General features: G+C 42.0%; 2 protein-coding genes and 2 long non-coding RNA genes across 4 annotated transcripts; 2 read left to right on the top strand and 2 right to left on the bottom strand.

Moving 5' to 3' along the window:
• The first annotated feature begins 370 nt into the window (after positions 1 to 370).
• abcb10 (ATP-binding cassette, sub-family B (MDR/TAP), member 10) lies at positions 371 to 7,412 on the top strand. The gene is made up of 14 exons (XM_037247825.1): positions 371 to 1,224; positions 1,604 to 1,810; positions 1,904 to 2,106; positions 3,027 to 3,161; positions 3,312 to 3,458; positions 3,790 to 3,925; positions 4,009 to 4,104; positions 4,319 to 4,528; positions 4,607 to 4,686; positions 4,757 to 4,937; positions 5,265 to 5,308; positions 5,458 to 5,492; positions 5,607 to 5,665; positions 6,041 to 7,412. The coding sequence occupies exons 1-14, from the start codon at positions 822 to 824 to the stop codon at positions 6,232 to 6,234; spliced, it is 2,130 nt and encodes a 709-aa protein (XP_037103720.1). The 5' UTR covers positions 371 to 821; the 3' UTR covers positions 6,235 to 7,412.
• On the bottom strand, positions 1,460 to 8,347 carry LOC119120688. The gene is made up of 5 exons (XR_005097566.1): positions 8,233 to 8,347; positions 5,228 to 5,324; positions 3,990 to 4,073; positions 1,558 to 1,835; positions 1,460 to 1,498 (listed from the first exon to the last, which is right to left on the bottom strand). It is a non-coding gene; the product is annotated as an uncharacterized LOC119120688 (long non-coding RNA).
• Positions 8,348 to 10,762: 2,415 nt separating this feature from the next.
• acta1b (actin alpha 1, skeletal muscle b) lies at positions 10,763 to 15,170 on the top strand. The gene is made up of 7 exons (XM_037248488.1): positions 10,763 to 10,920; positions 11,965 to 12,101; positions 12,711 to 13,035; positions 13,355 to 13,516; positions 13,640 to 13,831; positions 13,908 to 14,089; positions 14,738 to 15,170. The coding sequence occupies exons 2-7, from the start codon at positions 11,973 to 11,975 to the stop codon at positions 14,879 to 14,881; spliced, it is 1,134 nt and encodes a 377-aa protein (XP_037104383.1). The 5' UTR covers positions 10,763 to 10,920; positions 11,965 to 11,972; the 3' UTR covers positions 14,882 to 15,170.
• On the bottom strand, positions 10,914 to 12,054 carry LOC119121084. The gene is made up of 3 exons (XR_005097614.1): positions 11,939 to 12,054; positions 11,247 to 11,321; positions 10,914 to 10,995 (listed from the first exon to the last, which is right to left on the bottom strand). It is a non-coding gene; the product is annotated as an uncharacterized LOC119121084 (long non-coding RNA).
• Positions 15,171 to 16,236: the final 1,066 nt, after the last annotated feature.

Here is a 16,236-nt window from a genome sequence, read left to right on the forward strand (position 1 = left end):
GCAAGAGTAGTCGAGTGTCGATGATGGAAACGATGGATAACGTTTCGGTTACATTTTCGGAATTAAAGTCCTCATGAAAGTTTTTTTTTTTCTACAATTATAACTTTTGTTTGAGGCCTTTTGTATTGTCAAAACAGTCTGTATGCTGTCATATCAAATATATGTATCAATTTATCAAGAATAAAACTTACAAAACATTTGTTTTTAGCAGCAGCAAAAATACTGTGACCATAGAAAAGGTGATTTTAGTATGCACCATACATATTCTCATTTCAAGAAATGACCATGTACATTTTTATGGTTTCCTTAGAAAGTAAAGTACATCGAGGCGGTCTCAAATGTTCGATCGATTGCCTTTGCCTGGTAAAGTTTGCTTATTCCACGAGCAGCCATTGAATGTCCTGTCTTGTAGAAGGAATCGTGTCGGCGTCTATTATATCGAGGTCACCTTTCCTGTTCCTGGTCTGAACGCTTCTGACTATCTCAGGAATATTTGGTTTAATTAAATATTCATCCTTTCCTTTTGGATTTCACCTCAGCCTCCAGGCAACTGCGTCTCGACCCGACTGTTGACAAATGCTAAACAGCAGATGACAGTGACAGGCGGGGTGTAGTTAACCGGAGAGATAAACCTCGTGGAACGGCTGTCATAAGCAGATAAAGACGGACTCTAACGGTAGAAACTCGACAATGTAGAGCAGAAACAGATCCCAAATGTGCCCGGCGATGCTGACGTGACTGCAGGACGGATCGGGCATAACAACCACACACCCTGGAATATTTCTTTTTTCTCCCCGATTAGTCATTTAAACCGGACTACAATGCGATTTTTAATCCGCATGTCAATGTGTACAAACAGAGGACGCTTAAACAAGCCTCCGCAGCACAGGACGATGTGGCTCGCTGTTTCACCTGACACCCAGAGGAAGCGTACTTCGGCCGGGTCGAGAAGTTCGGCTTCCCCGCCAACCGTCTTCCTTCACCCGTCTGTCGTGTCGGGTCTCTCCTGCAGAGACGTGTCTTCACTCCGATCGTACGTGTTCGTCAAGACACGGACATCCTTATGCACTCCCGTTGCCTTTGCCAGCTCCTCGGTCCCCTCCACATCCGAATCACTGAAGGGTCAGACCGACACCGAAACTGGGCACACACCGACCAATGTACCCCTGGAGGACGTCAGGAGGATTTTGCGACTCGCTCACCCGGAGAGATGGAAACTATCAAGTAAGAGATAGAAATACATAGGTAGATAGAAAAAGTCTTCACACCCCTTTTCAGATCCACACAGATTCATAACCTGCCAACAAATAATTTCGTTGGACAGTAACAAAATCTCCCAAATGAGTAAATGGGCAAAAAGGTGTAATGATAAATGAATACTGTAGTAATATAATGATAACATGGTCGTAATAATATAATAACAAAAGATTGGTCTCCACTGTAAAGAACCTGGTAAAGAAGACTTTAAATACCAGTTGTTATTGAACATGAAAAGCGACTGGTTGCTGTGGAGAATTTCGCCATTCAGGTCCTTGTTTTTACACTTGAGCATGATACTGTATAATGTAAAATCATTTGACAATATATCACGTTTCACTCATAGCTGCTGTCGGCTTCTTGACCATCTCCAGCGCCGTCACCATGTCGGCGCCGTTCCTCCTGGGCAGAGTGATTGACACAATCTATACAGCTGGAACAGACACGGAGGCAATGACGTCCTCCCTCACATCGCTGTGCCTCATGTTGACTGGTGTGTTCTTGTGCGGTGGAGCAGCCAACGCAGCTCGAGTCTACCTCATGCAGGTTTCAGGTGAGTTGCAAATGGAAGACAGATTCTGGTAAAAGACAGAGCAATTATTTGTCATATTCGGATCTTATGAATTTGACTGACATTTTCCTGCAGGCCAACAGATTGTCCGCAATCTCCGCGCCTCCGTCTTCTCCTCCATCCTCAGACAAGAAGTGGCGTTTTTCGATAGGAACAGGACGGGCGAGCTGATCAATCGCCTATCCGCAGATACGGCCGTAGTCGGACGCTCCATCACCGACAATCTGTCCGACGGCCTGAGAGCCTCGGCCCAGGCCATCGCTGGCGTCAGTATGATGGTGAGTGGATCCCTCTGGATGGTTGGTCACTTCCAGAATATTTTAGTCATTGCAAAAGATACAAGATTACAGAATATTTTAGTCATTGCAAAACACTTTTTTTTTTCTTTCCCAAGGCTTAAACACAGGCACCTTCCATTGAGCTTTAATAAGTGACAAGAGGTCAAACTTCATGCAGAATCATGTTTAATCAGATTTTCCATTTCAAATTTGAAATGTACTCTGGCTCAAATGTTTCCTTTGAACTTTAGTTCAAAACATGTAAGCTTTCACAAATGTGTTATTTTAAAATAAACGTTCTCCTCTCCTAAACATGGAACATTTGAGTTCTAATGACATCATCTTTGTGTTAATTCCCCACAAAGGTTTTAACAGGCTACTTCCTCATTCACATATAATAAACAATAAAATCTTAAGCTTGAAGGTTTTTCTCCTGTAGAATTCTGATACTGCTAGTCTATATTGTTCGGTTGTAAACGTAATTAAATTAAAGTTGACAATCTAATTAGCAAAGAGGCATTTGGCCATCTGCTGTTTGCGAAAGACGTCACATGTTTCCTGGAAGTCCGAGTGGTGTAAGATAGGAGAGTGGTGTGTTGACAGCAGTCTTGCTCTGCTTGTGCACGACAAGGAAGTAAATGAGGTTTGCACCTGTTGAGAAACTGGTTTGTAGTAATTCTCTTAACAGTGCAAGGAAATGAGTCACTGTCGAAACCCAAAATCCCTTTTCAAACTTCTACTCTGGTTGTTCCCATTAATTACATGCAATTACATTGCTTCTCATTCAAAAAGTTATTCCTTGAAACAATTTGGATCACAAAGCCAAAATTCAATCCCACTACTCGTTTTAAGACTTTGGTCTTTCGAGATATGTTCCTTCTTGTCCAATCTCTCATCACCCGCTGCTTTCACTGCTGCAGTTCTACGTCTCTCCCAGCCTGGCGAGCTTCATGCTCCTGATCGTGCCCCCTTTAGCCGGGGTGGCTGTGGTATACGGCCGATATCTTCGTTCCATCTCCAAACGCACGCAGGATGCGCTGGCCCAAGCGACGCAGGTAAGGAACATTTTTGACATCGTAACTGGGGACTGCATATATAAATAAAATTTAAAATATAATTTTTGTTTCATATGTAATGTAAAATCATGCACACTATCGTCATTCAAATGTTAGGAATAATCCTCAACATTTTGTTTCTGTGTTCAGTTGGCAGAGGAGCGAATCAGCAACATGCGGACCGTCCGAGCCTTTGGTAAAGAACTGTCTGAAGTCGACACGTACACACAGAAGACGGATGAGGTCCTCAAACTGGCCAGGAGCGAGGCCGTACTACGTGCTGCCTTCTTTGGAGTGGTAAGAATGCGCAAAAAAACAAGAAAGTGGCCATCCTTTCAAAATAAAAGGCTGAAAGGCACCGATGTCCAATACTTTTTTTCCTGGAATCAATTTCTGCATGAGCTTTTGACTGTTAGCAACCGGCCATAATTGAATTTAGCAAATTTAATTTATATTCAAAAAGGAATTCAGTCGGCTATGTCTTTAATTGATTAAATTAAATGAAAAACACCCGTGATTGTGTTTATCCTCACCACTAATAATGAGGCTTCTGATGCATATTTGAAATGGATATCAAACAACAATGTGTGTGTGTGTGTGTGTGTGTGTGTGCGTGTGTGTGTTTCAGACTGGTCTCAGCGGTAACCTCATGATCCTGTCCGTGTTGTACAAAGGAGGCCTTCTAATGGCGAGCCAGCATATGACTGTTGGAGAACTTTCCTCATTCCTCATGTACACCTTCTGGGTTGGCATCAGCATCGCAGGTAGCACACGTTACACAATTATGCACATTGCTCGCGATCCATGTTCTTGTTGGTAGTCACGTACCCGTGTTTCCGTGTGGCAGGTCTGAGTACGTTCTACTCTGAGTTGATGAAGGGCTTCGGTGCAGGAACGAGACTGTGGGAGCTGCTGGACAGAAAACCAGAGTTCCCTCTTAATGGTCAGTATGCACATGCGTGAGTAGGAAACAGAGGTGTCATAAAACCCATCATGAGTCTTTATCTTAATAGGAAACCAAAGCAGGCTTTGACAGCATAAGAAAAGATGAGGTCCAATAGACGTTATTGTGTCTTCTGACCTCTGTTGTGCAAATTTGAGGACACATTAACTATTGGAAGGGACAAATTAATTTCTTCATTCTTTGTCCTCTACAGAAGGTCAAGTTCTTCCTCCAAATCAACTGAAGGGCCGCTTGGAGTTTCGCGACGTCTCCTTTTCCTACCCGACCCGTAAAGATGCTCCCATCTTCCATAACCTCGATCTTCTGGTGCCCGCTGGAACAATCATGGCTGTGGTGGGATCAAGTGGATCTGGAAAATCAACTTTAGTATCGCTGCTGCTCAGGCTGTATGACTGCGACTCAGGTAAGACTTGCTTATTTTCTTTTCCTCTTAAAGTGGAGAAGTTGGTAGTTTTGAGCTCAGTCGTCACCTCTCTTGTAGGTATCATCACTGTGGACGGTTATGACATCAGAGACTTGAATCCCTACTGGCTCAGAAGTCAAATTGGAACTGTCAGCCAGGTAGAAGTTCAGATCTCAAAGCTGCCTTTGCAGAGAAGGCCATCATTGTTCTCGCTTTCTTGTCTCCCAGGAGCCAGTGCTGTTCTCCTGTTCCATTAGAGAAAACATAGCATATGGCGCTACAGAGCCAGAAGCGGTGACCACAGAGGACATTTACAAGGCAGCCCGAGTCGCCAACGCATATGATTTCATCCAAGCTTTTCCGAAAGGCTTTGATACTGTGGTGGGGGAGAAAGGAGTGCTACTGTCAGGTGAGGTGGATCCCATCAATTGTCTTTAGCGCTTATCCAAGGAAATAGAAAATAATGAGGAACGCTATAATCTATGAAACAAATTCGAATGGAACTGTAATTTACCAGCTTCACCACTAGGGTGGGTACTACAACTGTTATTTTTGCTTCCATCCACCATCACACACAAACGTGAAAAATGATATCCACAGTTCATATCGGTTGTCTAAAGCCACAAATATTTTGACCTTTCGCACACACACCAAGTGCCCTTTAAGTCAATAGAACCTGGATTTGAGGAAATCTCTCACCTTTTGGGTGAATAAGGATTTTGTGTTTGTGTCCCAGGTGGTCAGAAGCAGAGGATAGCCATTGCAAGAGCTCTTCTTAAGGTCAGTGAAATGTTTTCTGGTTGACCACACAGAGAATTTGCACGCATTAATCAACCATTTGACAAATTTTTCACAACATTCCTCCTGACATACTAATCAAGTGCTTTCATGTAATATTTGCATTCAATTTGTAATTTTCCCCTCATCAGAATCCGAAGATCTTGCTGTTGGACGAGGCCACCAGGTACGACAAAAGGCTGTTTTGTCGTGTTATTTGCCTGACAATTAGTTTACTGAACAATTTTATTCTCTTAATTCCATTCTTGTATTTACCAATTGTACAATGTCTCGTCCTCAGTGCATTGGATGCCCAAAACGAGTTCCTGGTGCAGGAGGCTTTGGAGCGACTTATGGAAGGTGGATCCTTTGTGTCTCTTCTTTCAAATGAACAATATATTGTCATTTGACCTTAAAACAACAGTTTCCAAACAAACCGTATTGAAAGTAGTGGTGTGTTTCTGTTGTTTCCTTGGCGACCCCTGATCAGCTGCTTTAGTTGTTGGTTTTAATATACGAGTGAACGACCCTGGACACCTTATGTGGTTTTGGTATTGGGCACTTATTGGTCTTATTCTTTTATATCACAAAGACCTGGCATTTGAACAGGGTGTGTAGACTTTTTATTTTCACTCTACATCTCCATTGGATGATTTTACAATAAAATTTGTGTCTAAAAGGATGGGAAACTGTCGTTAAAGGCAACTGTTTGTGTTATTCTCTTCCCATCCACAGGGAGGACGGTCATCATCATCGCTCACCGCCTCTCCACCATCCAGAACGCCAATGCGGTTGCAGTTCTGGACCAGCGCCGTGTAGCTGAATGCGGCCAGCGCACGGAGCTGCTGGGAAACCGACAGGGATTGTTCCGAAAACTGATGGAGAAACAAGCTTTTCTGCAGGAGGAGCAAAAACGGGCCCTGAGTTAATTCTCGACAAATGGATGACAGAGAGGTTTGATTTATGGCTTGGGTGGACATCCTTTAACCAAGCGACAACAATGTGAGGAAAAACCCAAACAAGTACTGACTGTTTACTACCTTAGTCTGTAAAATATTATTCCCCACTGAAGGCACTGTGGTTTTTAATGAATGTACAGTGTAATTCAGTTCTAAATTACATTACATGTTAATGTATAAGCTGTGCCAAACACTTTTTTTTTATAGAGGAAAGCTGGAATATGACAGCACACTGATTATTCTTTTTTCCCAGAACTACAGAAAATAGCAAGACATGTGTAAGCACTGCTAGATGTATATTTATGTTTTGTGTGTCTGTTTTGGTGGATGATTTAACTTGACGCTCACACGTAGAGCCTTTTTAGCGTTTATAGTGAATTTAAGCATATGTGGTGTTAATAGTGTTTGTGATTTTTTTATGAGCACGTTTGATCCTCTAAATACATGCGTGTTTCCTATAGTAATTATCTTTCTATTTTATTACACAAGTGCCAACTGATTTTGTATTGAGATGTACTTATTGAGATCTGATATTTTGCTACAGTAATTTACTTATTTAAGAAAAGACCACAATATAACACAATATATTTCAGGGTCAAACTGTCGGCATTATCAAATCTGCCTGTTTTTTTGTTTTTTTTCCTTTTCAGTAAGGCCTGCTACACACCAGAACAAATGTCCCTCAACTGTTGTGTAGTGTGCAGTGTTATACTAGTTTCCTTGAGTCATGGACTAATGTTTTGCTGAGATTCAAAAATTCAAAATCGGATGTGAACCGCAACATCGCAATTAAAAGTAATTATTAATAATTTTCTAATATGTTCTTTAACCATAGAACCACAAATATTAGACCTCAAAATGGACAGTTGAGGGACATTGCTGATATCGCTTATTTTATATCGCGTAGTTGTCAGCTGCTCACATGAATCGGAAATTTCACTAAAGGACTATGATTTGAAATTACAACTTCAATTCTAACATCTGCGTTTCACATTGATGGTGTTTGAAAACATACGTGTATGGTAAATATGTTACTGCTATGTATGTTATGGGTTTTTAAATGATCTATGTTATATTTTAAATCATGTCTCACTAAATTATTTTAGTTTTGTGTCAAAGAATAAAGTGGAATATGTGTAGATTTTGAAGGATGTGTGAGGTGCTTTTACATTCTGGTAGAAATGTGTTTGCAGTGTATCAGCTAATGCAAGTCTGATGAATTAACATTACTGAGTTTTCAGTAGAACACTTCGAAGTATTTTCCTTTTAATATTACCAGTAACTTTATCCAGAGAGAATTTGATCCAACCCACTGCACAATTCTACGAACAAACAAGGAACGGTCAAATGTGTTCATTTAGTACAACTCAAAAGAATACTTTCAGGAGTGCATGAAGATGTTTGTAGTTTGGATTTAACATACACTCTTCAAAAGAGAACAAAAAGTATGAAATAAAAGTTGATCTCGTTGACTATTCCAACTACCTGACGACTAAAAAAAGGCTTCTTTGGTGCAAATTTTGCCTAAAATATATTTTTAAAACATTTGACACTTTATGTTGCTTATTAATCCTCCGACAGTTTGCATGAAGAATCTTTTGCCTTCTTCATGACAATCTTAACTACGACAAAAAAAAATGCTTACAAAATCGAGCGTCGTTCCAGCACCCCCAATAACTATTTGTCTCCTGTTGTACTCTCTGTGTGTCCTCATAAGTCTACAGGGAGGCTAACAAACCTCACAAAAACACCCAATAAGTCCGTCAGCTGCCATCGTCACATATCCACTGACACACAACACTTCTTCTCCTGGACACCTGCTGCACACACACACTCACACACACACACACACACACACACAAGCACACACTTTCACGACCCCCCCCCCCCCCCCCCCCCCCGCTGTTTCTCTCCGCCCCCTCGCCCAATCCAACCTCCCTCCCCTCTGTAGCCGGTGCGGCAACTTACATTTTAGGCCTTTCGCAGGGGCGCGCATCGGAAATGGCAGACGACCAGTGCGTTAAAGTAGCTCAGCCCCTTGCCATCTCCCTCCCACAGCACATTCATGCACGCTCACTACTTTCAACGGGCACCCAATGAGGTGTCTCCCTATTTTCACACATCCTCCTTTCCAAAAATTCTTGGACAGTTTTTTTTTCATCATCTTGCCTCGCCTTCTTCCGAGTCTCTTTTTTTCCCCTTAGAATACCAATGACCATTTGCATTTATTTTAAACTACATAGTCGTATATTCCCTTAATCCAAAAGTCAGAAAAATTATAGTTCAAGCAACATTTGCAGGATTTCTTTTCTATATTGCTTGTCTTTTTTAGGGTTGCTGGTGAGTTGGCGCTCATCCCAGCTGCCTTTGCGAGAGAGGCCGGTTACATTTTGGACTGGTCCCCAGTCAATAATAGCAAAGCACATATAGACAAACAAGCATTCACACTCACACCAATGGACAATTTTGACATGTGAAGAAATTGACAATAAAGCAGACTTTGACTTAATGGAGAAAGTGTTCATAAAATTACAACAATTTGGCCTCATCACGTAAATCTCAAATCATCTTTGCCCATTGAAATGAATAGAAATATAATGAATGTGTTCTAGGAACCTCATAAACATGCTTTAATTCAGTGGACTGTAGGGTTCACAAATTGTAGATACAGGGCTACACACACAACTGATAATGAAACAGAAGATAGTCGCAACTACACTGCAATATTTTTCATTTTTTACAGAGGACAAAGAATATATCTCTCTCTCCCCCGTTGTTTTACTTGTGTGTTATTCGTGTACTGTGTCTCGTCACCGTGGGATAGGGGGAACAGTATTTCGGTTTCTTTGTGTCTTAGCATGAAGGAATTGACAATAAAGCTGACTCTGACTCTGATATGCATGTGAGTATCGTGATAGTCAGTAAGTGTTGCCGCACCGTTTGTGTTCAAATATAAGTTGTTCAAAGGTTTATAATGAAACTACGATGCGAGTTTTGTTAGCTCGTCTATTGCAATTTGCACTGTGTGTTAGCGTTAGTCTAGCAGACATTTGTAAGACATCATTATGCGGACTGTTTAAAAACACATGTAATTGGTTTTCTTTTATGTTTCTTTCCAATAAGCTTCAACTGGGAGTGGAAATCAATTGCAAGGACTTGCCTTCTTTTTTGAAGAACTGTTCACTATTTGTCAAACTGTGAATTTTACTGTAAGTAACTCAAGTTACCTTTGTAAATAAATCTGATGGGTCTGTCTCAGGGTTCGCAATTGACGGCAAATAACTAATTTGCTACTTGTATAATGCCAAGGTCGTGAACGGTGAAAAGGTTTGTGCTTGTATTACATTCCAGGCTAAAGATCCTATTGTGCTAACTATGCTGCGAACTGAATTCCCCACATACATTTGATGACTATTTCCGTTCCATTACAAAGTACTCATTGCTTCTATTGATTGCTATCTGTCTCTTTAATTCTATACCAAGCCATTGTTGTATGTGCAAACTCTTCATACTTTTATTCTTTAATTGCCAAATTCTGATCAGTCTCATTTTGCTTCTGGCTATGCACGCCCTCCCACCCTCCTAAGTCCCTGGAGTTTATTTTAACCTCCTTGGCTGCTCCTCTTTCACTTCTTGTGGCCTCTTATACGGCACTCACACCTGCCTCACTCACACATATGTGTGCTGCATGCATGTATATACACCGTATTGCCTTTCCAGCCTTCTTTTATGCACAAACACGGAGGAGTGGAGTAGAGTTAAAATTAATCTAAGTGCTCCTATGATGGAGACAGATAAGATTAATCTCCGATCGATTTAATGTCGGTGGCCAACTGGCCATTATAGAGGATTGAGGATTTGAAGATGATAATGACATTAGGCAATACTATCAAATTGTTAGTGCACGCATTTATCTCTCATCATTTCATGCTCTGACTGTAGCTTCGAAAAACAAAGTCATTTTGAAAGTGCTAGAAATATAATCAAGTATAAAAGAGCAATATTGCATCCACACAAGAATTCAAAGTATGTCAACAGCAGGTGCAATTTGAAACGTTTCTGTTTTTTACATCATATACATGACTTGATATGATTATAATGCTGGTTGTTTTTAAGCCAACCGACTGACCTTCCAGTTCTTTGGGCTGGGGCCTAAATGTGTTCAGATGAGGGAAGCATTTTCCCATTTTAAGGCTGTGTGAGGCCTACTAGCAGCAGATCTCTAACCGTGCTTGGTAGCAACTGCCATCTCCCCCTGGAAAGCCCACCCCGCTACCACCAGCAGCACCCCCAGGGGTCCGTGGACTCCTTATACGGCCCTGAGGAGTGCCCGCAAGCCTCTACGGGAGGTCAAACCGACAGCTCCAAATATGGCAGGCGCTTCTCTCTGTCGCGGGGGCGCGCCGCCTTGTCACTCATGAGCTCCCTGAAACCTGATGGATGGCCGTCACAGACTCTATACCCCACACACCCGACTCCCCCTGCCTAACCCCCATGCCCTGGAAGCATCCAAATATGGTAGAGGCCCGGGGTGGGTACCTTTGTGAATGGTGGAGGTTGTGTATATAAGCTGACCTGGCAGCAGAGAGGACCGTAGCTGGTTCAGCAACAGCACTGGTTGGGTCATTCTCTCCAAGCCGCAGACACTCACCTAAGGTAAGATGCTGGGACTCCTAGGGGCCACACATCCGGGATAGGGGGGGACACACTTGGGATAGAACCACTCTGGAACTAACAGTAGAGGGGAAAGGGAAATAGAAATTCAATTTGTATCATCTTGTTTTAGAGAAGGAGGATATTTACTAGAGGTGACTCTTGAAAGTCACGATAAAATAGATCCTAACAATCAACATTTAATTAAAAATGTACTTTTGAGTTCGATAATAATCAGCTCATTCAATCATTACAAGACTGTAAGAAAGCAGAGTCATAGATGTTGATATATAAATTTGGATGTTTTAATATATATAATGAATGTAGACCTTGTGTCTGACTGGTATTCAGTCCAAAGTGTAGTCCGCCTTTGCTCAAATTCAGCTGGGATAGCGTCCTGCAAACTTTAACAGGATATACAGTAGAGAAAATGAATGGAGGGGATAATTAGTATATTGACGAATTCATTAGACATACAACTGTAAAATATCTTTCAGCATTTATGGCATTTGCTGAGTTTTAGGTATCTGTACCTGAAAGAAAATAACGTGTTTAGTGTTTTTTTATTTTATTTAAATGTATTGTTTCCTCAGTTAAAAGCCCAAAAATAAGATAATATTGGTTTTGCTTAACACCGGTTATCTATCTAGTGTCAAATGTTATTGAGCAAAAAAGTACACTTCCAATTTAAATGCTCTCTGCTTAGTTTAACCTAAAATTGAAACAGCATCTGGTTATTTAATCAAAATGCATTCATCTTATCTTTTTTTATCCACAGAAAATCCACTTTTACCTTAAAATGACAAAACTTTCTAACTTTATCACAGACAGAATGCACGTTTTTAACATAGCGAGTATAATTAGGTGTTTCTTTCTTGAGGTTCACGTCATGAAAATTGTATTAATTAGTACGTAGAGGTCAAATGACTAATATATACTTTATTTAGGGCATTAAGCTAAACAAAACTTGCTGTAGTTACCTTCACATCCACTACCTGTGTATTTGAGTGTCAAGACTGACCTTAATCGACGTTTTTTCGCCCGCAGAAGCCAACATGTGTGACGACGATGAGACTACCGCCCTTGTGTGCGACAACGGCTCCGGCCTGGTGAAGGCTGGCTTCGCCGGAGACGATGCCCCCAGGGCCGTGTTCCCCTCCATCGTTGGCCGCCCCCGTCACCAGGTAAGCGGGGCCAAAGCCATTAAGCAGCCTTTAAATTGACACATAGACACAATAGTAAAGAGGAGAATGTGAGGGTCTGAATAATTAGGTTAACAATCATTTCGGAAATGTAGCAATTTAAATGATGACGCGTTAATTGGACACGCCTCCCTACGAGGAGGTAAATCACGTGACTTAGCCCACCCAATCAAAAAAAAAAAAAAGAAAATCATAATCAATTTACTTTATTTTAAATGATAAATATTCTTGTAATATATCACACTCATTTCCAAACATATCTACTATAAATATGATCAACTATTTCCCTTTTGATTGTGTTATCTTATAAAAAAACACCGTCCTTTTTAAAGTTTGAGTGCGCTATTTTGTACTTGTAAGGTGAGGCGTGCTGGGCGTAGTCATACAATCCTTTACTGCCCCGGTGTGGTATTTGCCTCCTTGAGATAAAATTAGTCCCAGATGAGGTCACCTGCGTCGTTATTTGGCACCTTTGTGCAATGATCACCATGCCCTCCAGTGATGAGAGTAATCCATTAAGAGCAAGGTCATTCTGTTTCCATCCCCCGTACAGACGTAAGTTTTCATCGCCCATTCTTCTCTCCTCTTCAGGGTGTCATGGTCGGTATGGGTCAGAAGGACTCCTACGTCGGCGACGAGGCCCAGAGCAAGAGAGGTATCCTGACCCTCAAGTACCCCATTGAGCACGGCATCATCACCAACTGGGACGACATGGAGAAGATCTGGCACCACACCTTCTACAACGAGCTGAGAGTGGCCCCCGAGGAGCACCCCACCCTGCTCACTGAGGCCCCCCTTAACCCCAAGGCCAACAGGGAGAAGATGACCCAGATCATGTTTGAGACCTTCAACGTCCCCGCCATGTATGTGGCCATCCAGGCTGTGCTGTCCCTCTACGCCTCCGGCCGTACCACCGGTGAGACTGACGACACAATCCACAATGCGCAAAACATAATAAGCAACTCATTTGCGGAACATGTAGGCTACAAAAAATGTATTGGAGGCATTTTACGCGCAACTTTTACGCACAGTCTTTTGTGACTCTCATACATTTTATACATATTCAAGAGTATTTATAAAAAGCTGTAGAATCCTATTTAATTGCATATGCATCATTTATACGACACCAATTTACGCGCATCTTTTACGCACGACTTTTACGCACGTGTACCGTGACTCAAGCGTTCGTTATTCAAGAGCCCCCAAAACACCTTGCATCCTCTGACCCCTTCTAGGTATTGTGCTGGATGCTGGTGATGGTGTGACCCACAACGTCCCCGTCTATGAGGGTTACGCTCTGCCCCACGCCATCATGCGTCTGGACTTGGCTGGTCGCGATCTGACCGACTACTTGATGAAGATCCTGACCGAGCGTGGCTACTCTTTCGTCACCACCGGTGAGCCCCGATGACAAATAATAATATTAAAAAAAAAAAAAAAAAAAAACGGATTGTGCTGGGAATCAGTTGTTTAACTTGCGGGGCCACAAACTCAAAACTCCAATTTTGCGCACTCGACAGCTGAGCGTGAGATCGTGCGTGACATCAAGGAGAAGCTGTGCTACGTGGCTCTGGACTTCGAGAACGAGATGGCCACCGCTGCCTCCTCCTCCTCCCTGGAGAAGAGCTACGAGCTTCCCGACGGTCAGGTCATCACCATCGGTAACGAGAGGTTCCGTTGCCCCGAGACCCTTTTCCAGCCTTCCTTCATTGGTGCGTTTTCGAAGAACCACGGTTCCTCTCCCCCGCACTTGCGCATCGTGCGAGTCCTAACACTTGTCCTCATTAGGTATGGAGTCTGCCGGTATTCACGAGACCGCCTACAACAGCATCATGAAGTGCGACATTGACATCCGTAAGGACCTGTACGCCAACAATGTGCTCTCCGGTGGTACCACCATGTACCCTGGTATTGCTGACCGTATGCAGAAGGAAATCACCGCCCTGGCCCCCAGCACCATGAAGATCAAGGTATGAGGAATAATTCAATTTGATAAACGTACTACATATCTCTTGTACAACTTATGCACATTCTTAAACTTGACATTTTTTTCGTGCAAAAAAAAAAAAAATTGGCCACGCCCACTAGGCTGTTGTCAGACTAAATTGGCTAGACCAGTGGTTGTCAATATTTTTTTCAAAGTCAGGATTCAATCAAATTTATTGCACATAGTTAAGTAAAATATACACCCTCAAATCATAAAAACAAAGACTCACAGAAAAAAGATCAGGTTTAGAGTTGTGCTGTACAGTCCTTAAAAATGTAATATACAAAGTACAAAAAGGACTGTGCATAAAAAGTCAAATATGTTCTGTATAAGACTTAAGAGTTTAAACAAGATACAGGCTTCATTCCTTGGTTTGATTCCAAATGTATTTTAATTTTTATTTAAATTCAGTAAGTCCTTCATGTACCACTAGTTGTAACCAGTAACCTTACTTTACTAGACAACAACTGTACGGTACTCCAAAAACACAATGACGAGTTTAGTATTATTATTTCCCTCTATTAAAAAATGGTTTAAACAATTATACTATGCAGCAAATTGGATGATGCTGACAAGCGTTTGGTGCCGACCTGTTACTGACCGCCTCTCTCCCACCTTCTCCTTCACCCAGATCATTGCTCCCCCTGAGAGGAAGTACTCCGTCTGGATCGGTGGCTCCATCCTGGCTTCCCTGTCCACCTTCCAGCAGATGTGGATCTCCAAGCAGGAGTACGATGAGGCAGGCCCCAGCATTGTCCACAGGAAGTGCTTCTAAATCCCTCGTCTGCCCCGGCTTCTCCGTCCTCTCCGCCACCAGCTTTGCGGAATTCAAGCGAGGGAGAGAAGCAGGAGAATCAACCTCTGCGGCACTGCAACATTCTGCTGTCAATGGACTACTGTCTGTCTGTGCTGTTGACATTCTTAACTATGCACTGTTTCAACAAATGTGCATATTTTATTGCTGTCTGTTGCCTGTGTTGTACGGAGAAAGGCTGTAAAAAAAAAACACCACTGAACCATGCATCCAACCAAAAAATCACTTTAATAAAAAAATAACAACAACATGTTGCCCAACACATGTGAATGTCAGTGTATATACATATTAATAATTTATTAAAGTCCATTATTTGGTACTTTTGACCCTGCTTTATTATTTTCAAATAGACAAGGCTAATTTAATGATAATTATAAAAACAATGTAGCCAAAGACTAATGCTGGAAATCAAGCAAAATATTCACCAAGGGGTCAAAAATGAACAAACTGTAAACATATAAAATATTAGTTTTAGGAAGAGATGATAGTTTCCCATCCAATAGAACTGGAAGAAGGAGAGGGTCTCTCTCCCTTTCCCATCAACCAATGCGGTCGGGTCACAGAGTCCAGTGAAATGTTGTTGCTTCCGAGTTTGACTTGCCAGGAATGTGCCCAGGCAGCAGAAGCATGGGCAGCTCCGTTTTGGGCCCCGACGGGATGACGGACACTCGACACCTTGAGTCCTGTATTACAACACTGGGAGAGGGCCCAGGCCTTTTTTAGGCAAAACGTCGACCTGCAGGGCACAGCCTCCACCCATGTATGCTTCACAACCTCAGTGGATGGATGGTTTTCTTTGACACCCGATTCTCAGAATCCCAATCATTTTTGTCATTAGGAATTCCCAATCACTGTACTTGGATGGTGGCAGTAACTAACTTCACAAGTGGCAATCTATTTGATAAAATTACTGAACAATTCTTAAAAAGCTGTAAACAAAGTAACAAGTAAAACAAAGAAATTGACACCTTTTGGATTTAAATGAACCACACTTTTCTGTCTGCCAGCTTAATGTTAAATAGCAACAGAACACAGTGTAACAACACATGTCGACAGACAACATTACAGTACTGATGGTCATATATTTTTTTTATCGTCTAGTGCCGATGTACTAATGAGCTGGGAGAAGAGGTGAGAGTCTCATGTATGTGTATCCATCTATCATTCTGCCCTCGGGTGTTCAAGGCGAGCAGAAGTAGCCCTTCAATTTATGTAGTGTCACAAAAAATGGTACAAATTAAACACATTATAAAGCCAACTGACTTTTTGTGACATTTTATTTTGGGCGGTGTGCTATTTTGCTCATGTAAAATATG

The sequence above is a fragment of the Syngnathus acus genome, chromosome 3 (genome assembly GCF_901709675.1).
Source record: "Syngnathus acus chromosome 3, fSynAcu1.2, whole genome shotgun sequence".
NCBI lineage: Eukaryota > Metazoa > Chordata > Actinopteri > Syngnathiformes > Syngnathidae > Syngnathus > Syngnathus acus.